At 46.3% G+C, this 6,906-nt stretch overlaps 1 protein-coding gene across 1 annotated transcript in view; it reads left to right on the plus strand.

Moving 5' to 3' along the window:
* LOC143275223 (glypican-6-like) overlaps window positions 1-5,600 on the plus strand; it is a 40,539-nt gene extending 34,939 nt beyond the window's left edge. Inside the window, exons 8-10 of the mRNA XM_076579198.1 lie at window positions 1,683-1,858; window positions 4,607-4,899; window positions 5,532-5,600. Of these exons, the coding sequence (XP_076435313.1) occupies window positions 1,683-1,858; window positions 4,607-4,899; window positions 5,532-5,600 (538 nt within the window). The remainder of the gene's footprint in view (window positions 1-1,682; window positions 1,859-4,606; window positions 4,900-5,531) is intronic.
* The last annotated feature ends 1,306 nt before the right edge of the window (window positions 5,601-6,906 follow it).

Below are 6,906 nucleotides of genomic sequence, written 5' to 3' on the forward strand. Positions count from 1 at the left end.
CTTTTGTTGCTGTGGGTTCTTACATGTGCGCTAAGTGCATGCTGCACACGGGACCTCAGTTTATCGTCTCATCTGAATGACTAGCGTCCAGACCACCACTCATGGTCTAGTGGAGGTGGAGGAAATTATTGGCGGCTGAGCCGTGATTCGAACCAGCGCGCTCAGATTCTCTCACTTCCTAGGTGGACGCGTTACCTCTAGGCCATCACTCGCTTGTGTCGTGATGGTGATGACAACTGCTGGAATAGACTGAACAGCCCTCGATGAGAGGGTGGTGGTGGTGGTGGTTGTCTCACGATGGTGTCCAGGTACGCACCAGGTGTATTATAACTGGTCATTGTGTGTTCAGGTATGTACTGGGTGTACTTGTTATGACTGGTTATTATATCCGGGTGTCACCCAAAAAAGTGAAAAAATCCAGTATCATCGCTGTGCAATGTGACCTTCATCATGTTCATGCCAGGTGCTGGTATCTGTCAGTCAGTGTCAGTCTGAAAACAGCCTGTCTGGGTGTCAAGTCTATTGATTTTTGTTTTATTGTCGTCTGTATCCAAAATCCAAAATTCTTTCACCATTCTTTGCACAGAAGACTTGCTCACTTGTAAATCGCTTGCAACTTCTCAAAGAGATTTGTGGGTCCCTGGGTTCTCCTCCTGGGATTGAATCAGTTCCTCAACACGGTCCTTGTTCTCCTCCGAACATGCAGTCTTGGGTCTCCCACTGCCAGTTTTAGGTGCTACTGACCCTGTAGTGTGTATTTTAGCGATAAGTCTATTTACAGTGACATGACTCCACCCCTTGCCTGGAAATTCCTTTACGATCCTTCTTCCACCCCAGCCTTTCTCCTTGAAACAGTTTTCAATGGTAACCTTATCACTTTCACTCAAAGGCATGGTTGATCCTTCCAAACTGAAACTTCGGACGGAATTGATTTTGGATACATACGACGACGGGCGCAATAGCCGAGTAGTTAAGGCGTTGGACTGTCAATCTGAGGGTCCCGGGTTCGAATCACGGTGACGGCGCCTGGTGGGTAAAGGGTGGAGATTTTTACAATCTCCCAGGTCAACATGTGTGCAGACCTGCTAGTGCCTGAACCCCCTTCGTGTGTATATGCAAGCAGAAGATCAAATACGCACGTTAAAGATCCTGTAATCCATGTCAGCGTTTGGTGGGTTATGGAAACAAGAACATACCCAGCATGCACACCCCTGAAAACGGAGTATGGCTGCCTACATGGCAGGGTAAAAACGGTCATACACGTAAAAGCCCACTCGTGTGCATACGAGTGAACGCAGAAGAAGAAGAAGAAGGATGCATACGACAATAAAAAATACAATCAAGACAGGCTATTTCTAGACTGACACTGACTGACAGATGCCAACACCTGGCAGCGGGCATGAACATGATGAAGGTCACACTGCACAGCTCTGATACTGGATTTTTTGACATGCTGTTTTGAATTTGACAATGCTCGCATAATCTGAGTTCAAACTTTTTAGATATTTTGCGGAATTGTTGATGATACCCTAAGATTACTGTGTGAAAATTTTCATTGAATTCGGTTTCTCTGTCACTGAGAAAATACTTGTCAAAAAGTGGTTCATTTTTTTTGGGGGGGACACCCGATATACCCAGGTGTGTCCTAGGTGTATTACAACCAAAGCTGACTGTGTGTGCAGGTATGTGCCAGGTGTGCAAAAGGACGGGGTGATGAACCAGATCAACAACCCAGAGGTTGAGGTGGATGTGTCTCGAGCCGACACGCTCTTCACGCGGCAGGTGATACAGCTGCGACTCATCACCAGTCGTCTCAACTCCGCCTACAACGGGGAGGATGTCGACTGGATCGACACAGGTGGGTCTGTTGGATATGGATACTTACACAGCGCCTATCCTCGGTCGGAGACCAAGCTCTCTGCGCTTTACAAACACAGAGTCACTGATTGATATGGATACTTATATAGCGTCTTCTTCTGATTCTTCTTCTTCTTCTGCGTTCACTCGTATGCACACGAGTGGGCTTTTACGTGTATGACCGTTTTTACCCCACCATGTAGGCAGCCATACTCCGTTTTTGGGGGTGTGCATGCTGGGTATGTTCTTTTTTCCATAACCCACCGAACGCTGACATGGATTACAGGATCTTTAACGTGTGTATTTGATCTTCTGCTTGCATATACACATGAAGGGGATTCAGGCACTAGCAGGTCTGCACATATGTTGACCTGGGAGATCAGAAAAATCTCCACCCTTTACCCACCAGGCGCTGTCACCGTGATTCGAAACCGGGACCCTCAGATTGACAGTCCAATGCTTTAACCACTCGGCTATTGCGCCCGTCTTTATATAGCGTCTATCCTCGGTCAGAGACCAAGCCCTTAGTGATTTACAAACACGGAGTCATTTGCACAACAGGCTGTCTGCCTGGGTAGAGCCGACTGACAGCTGCCATTGGGCGCTCATCATTCATTTCCTGTGTCATTCAGTCACATTTCAGGCACACTCACATACACTCTCAGACAGACATGTAACATTTTACATGTATGATGGTTTTGTTTATTTTCCGTGCCATGCAGGCAGCCATACTTCGTTTTCAGGGGTGTGCATCCTGGGTATGTTCTTGTTCCATTACACACCCAACACTGAAATGGATTTACAGGATCTTTAACATGCGTATTTGATCTTCTGTGTGCGTATACACTCAAAGGGGGTTCAGGCACAAGCAGGTCTGCACATATGTTGACCTGGGAGATTGGACGGGCGCAATAGCCGAGTGGTTAAAGCATTGGACTGTCAATCTGAGGGTCCCGGGTTCGAATCACGGTGACGGCGCCTGATGGGTAAAGGGTGGTACGATCTCCCAGGTCAACTTGTGCAGACCTGCTAGTGCCTGAACGCCCTTCGTGTGTATATGCAAGCAGAAGATCAAATACGCACGTTAAAGATCCTGTAATCCATGTCAGCGTTCAGTGGGTTATGGAAACAAGAACATACCCAGCATGCACACCCCCGAAAACGGAGTATGGCTGCCTACATGGCAGGGTAAAAACGGTCATACACGTAAAAGCCCACTCGTGTGCATACGAGTGAATGCAGAAGAAGAAGAAGAAAAGAAGAAGACCTGGGAGATTGGAAAAATCCCCACCCTTTACACATCCTCAGATTGTAAGTCCAACGCTTTAACCGTTCCAGCTATTGCGCCCGTCGCTTGTCATGGTTTGTCAGTGGTGTGTGCACACACGTCATTGATTCTTCATTCACGGGTGCAGTGGCCTTGTGGTTAACTCTCTCCATACGAGCGGCGAAAGAGACGACGTTAACAGCGTTTCACCCCAATTACCACCATCAAAATATTGCAGGCGGAAGGCTCTTATACGGAAGAGGTGAATGTTGACAAATAATACCACAATTCTGTCGACGGAAGCTAAAGGTTGGGTCATTCAGACACCCACTGGACATCCGAGGGGTCTGTGTAGAGGAGAAGAGAGGACTGGCCGTACTGAGTGAGTTAAAGCGGACTTTCAATCTGAATGTCCTCGGTTTGAATCTCGGTAGCGCCGCCTGGTGGGAAGAGGGTGAAGATTTTTCCGATCTCCCAGATCAGTTCATGTCAGCATTCTAGTGGGTTACGGAAACAAGTCGATGTTTATAAGCTGCGACTCTTATATGTTCCAGAAATCAATGTGTATAACCCATGACTAAACGTGTTGCAGAAATCAAATATCTATAAGTCATGACTATATGTGTTGCAGAAATCAGTGTCTATAACCCATGATATGTTGCAGAAATCAATGTCAATAACCTGTGACTATGTTTGACTATGACCCATGACTATACAGGAATCAATGTCTATAACCTGTGACTATATCCAACAATAACTCATGACTATACAGGTTGCGGAACTCAGTGTCAATAAACTGTGACTCTGTCTGTTGCAGAAATCGATGCCTATAACCCACAACTATCTTTTTGCAGAAATCAGTGTTGCAGTAATTGATGTCAGTGACCTGTGACTGTCTTTTTGCAGAAATCAGTGTTGCAGAAATTGATGTCAGTAACCTGTGACTGTCTTTTTGCAGAAATCAATGTTGCAGAAATTAATGTCAGTAACCTGTGACTGTCTTTTTGCAGAAATCAGTGTTGCAGAAATTGATGTCAGTAACCTGTGACTGTCTTTTTGCAGAAATCAGTGACTTGTCATTTTCAGAAATCAATGTTGCAGAAATTGATGTCAGTAACCTGTGACTGTCTTTTTGCAGAAATCAATGTTGCAGAAATTAATGTCAGTAACCTGTGACTGTCTTTTTGCGGAAATTAATGTCAGTAACCTGTGACTGTCTTTTTGCAGAAATCAGTGTTGCAGAAATTAATGTCAGTAACCTGTGACTGTCTTTTTGCCTAAATCAGTGACTTGTCATTTTCAGAAATCAATGTTGCAGAAATTGATGTTAGTAACCTCTGACTGTCTTTTTGCAGAAATCAATGTTGCAGAAATTTATGTCAGTAACCTGTGACTGTCTTTGTGCAGAAATCGATGTCTATAACTGATGACTTGTCTTTTTGCAGAAATCAATGTCTGTAACCCGTAACTGTCTTTTTGCAGAAATCGAGGCTATGAGCGGATCAGGAAGTGGCGACGCCATCAGCGGATCAGGCAGCGGAGCGTCATCGGTCGACGATGTTGACGATGACATCCGCATCGACTACACCCCGCCCAAAGTCACTGTTCGCCCCATCACCCCCACCCGCCGACCTCCCGAAGTGTGGCCGCCCTATGATGGCGGAGAACGCAAACCGACCAAACCCGAGAAGGAAGAGCCGAAGGGTGGTTCAGTGGTACACACAGCTTCCTGGACTGTGTCGTTGGTGATGGTGGTGGTGGGGGTTTTAGGGGCAGTGTGGTGTAGGGGGGTGTGGTGAGTTGTTGGGGGTGCGGTGTGGTGTGGACACGGGGACAGGTCAACATTTTGGGTGGGTTGGGTAGGGGGTGGGGGTGTGTACAGAGAACTGATGCTGTTGGTACAATGACATCATGCTGTGTACACAGCAGTGACGCAAAAGGCACAACGACATCGTGTGTTGTACAGAGCGCTGACGCTAAAGGCACAACGACATTGTGTTGTACAGAGCGCTGACGCTAAAGGCACAACGACATCGTGCAGTGTGCAAGCCACGACGCTAAGGGCACATTGACATTGTGCCAGCAGAATTGGTTGGAACCTTCATCGTGCCGACAGAATTGGGTGAACGGAGTGCAGGGCAGTGTTGATGTGAACACACTGAACGCGACCCACGAAAAACTGATGCCACTGACTCTGTACTGGTGACACTGATGGTCATTGTCATCAACTTGTTGGCTTGGGCTTTATCCTTTTTTTTTTTTTTTTTTCCTTTTTTTTTTTTTCACCTGTTTTTGACCTGAGACATCAGTTGATGTGGTTAAGGACAGGCACCATTGCTGGTTTCAGGTAGATAGACACAGCAGTTGTCCCAGGTGACTTTGAAAGCAGCACACCTGTGTACATCAGGTGTTGGTGGTGGTGTTGCCACCGGTGGTTTTGGCAGGTGGTTCAGACAGCAGTGAGGGTGTGGGGTGATGAGGGTGGGGGAGGGGGTGGGTGGGGGTTGGGAGGGGGGGGGGGGGGAAGGATTCGGTGCCTGATGCCATCACTGTGGTTTCCTGGTTCCTGTCACAACCACCACGGAAAACCGATGCAAAGTGTGTTGTCAGTGTCTTAACTCACTCAGTACGGCCAGTCCTCTCTTCTCCTCTACACAGACCCCTCGGATGTCCAGTGGGTGTCTGAATGACCCAACCTTTAGCTTCCATCGTCAGAATTGTGGTATTCTTTGTCAACATTCACCTCTTCAGTATAAGAGCGTTCCGCTTGCAATATTTTGATGATGGTAATTGGGATGAAACGCTGTTAACGTCGTCTCTTTCGCCGTTCGTATGGAGAGAGTTAAGAAATTTATAACATCACCCTGGTTCTCCTGTTAATTGTTAGGATCGACTTAGAGGTAGAGAAAAACGAACGAATCGAGGGTGCCGAGTCGAATCGAGTACACAGAATGTAAGAATACAATACAGACAAGCGGCACGCAGCAAAATAAGGCCAAATGAATACGCTTAATAGCCAAAAAAAAAAGCGTAAGACGAGACAGAGCGAAAATCTGACAAGATGGCGTGGAGAGCCTTGGCCAAAGGAATGATTCAGCGCTTATAGCTTTTAGAGGCGTTTGATTGGCTGAGAGCGGACCGGGGCAAGACTGCTCGTCTTTTCACTGTTAGCCGTGCGAAATTTGGCCAAGCAGAGCAAACCGATAGGCCTAGTTTGCATCAGTTTGACATGGTAAGTATATGTAACACCAAACATGGAGTATAATACAAACTCCTCCTTTTTTTTGTTGTTGTTGTTGTTGTACCCAGAGGGTATCTACAACCACTTGCAATAATTTTTTTTTAACAACGATCAGGAGCTGTAACTCTCAAATGATTTCTTGTTGCACCTGACCATTGTCTAACTTAAGATCTGCATGGTTTAACTCTCTCCATACGAACAGCGACAGTGACGATGTTAACAGCGTTTCACCCCAATTACCATCATCAAAATATTGCAAGCGGAAGGCTCTTATACTGAAGAGGTGAATGTTGACAAAGAATACCACAATTCTGACGACGGAAGCTAAAGGTTGGGTCATTCAGACACCCACTGGACATCCGAGGGGTCTGTGTAGAGGAGAAGAGAGGACTGGCCATACTGAGTGAGTTAAGATCTGCATGGTTAAAAAAAAAAAGAAAAGAAAAAAATGTGAGCGCATTTTTGTCCACCTGAGCACATGGCTTGCATCACTTAGGTCCATGGCTTTCATTGAGTTGGTGAATTAATTTTATCTCTGTTG

Source organism: Babylonia areolata, chromosome 30 (genome assembly GCF_041734735.1).
Source record: "Babylonia areolata isolate BAREFJ2019XMU chromosome 30, ASM4173473v1, whole genome shotgun sequence".
NCBI lineage: Eukaryota > Metazoa > Mollusca > Gastropoda > Neogastropoda > Buccinidae > Babylonia > Babylonia areolata.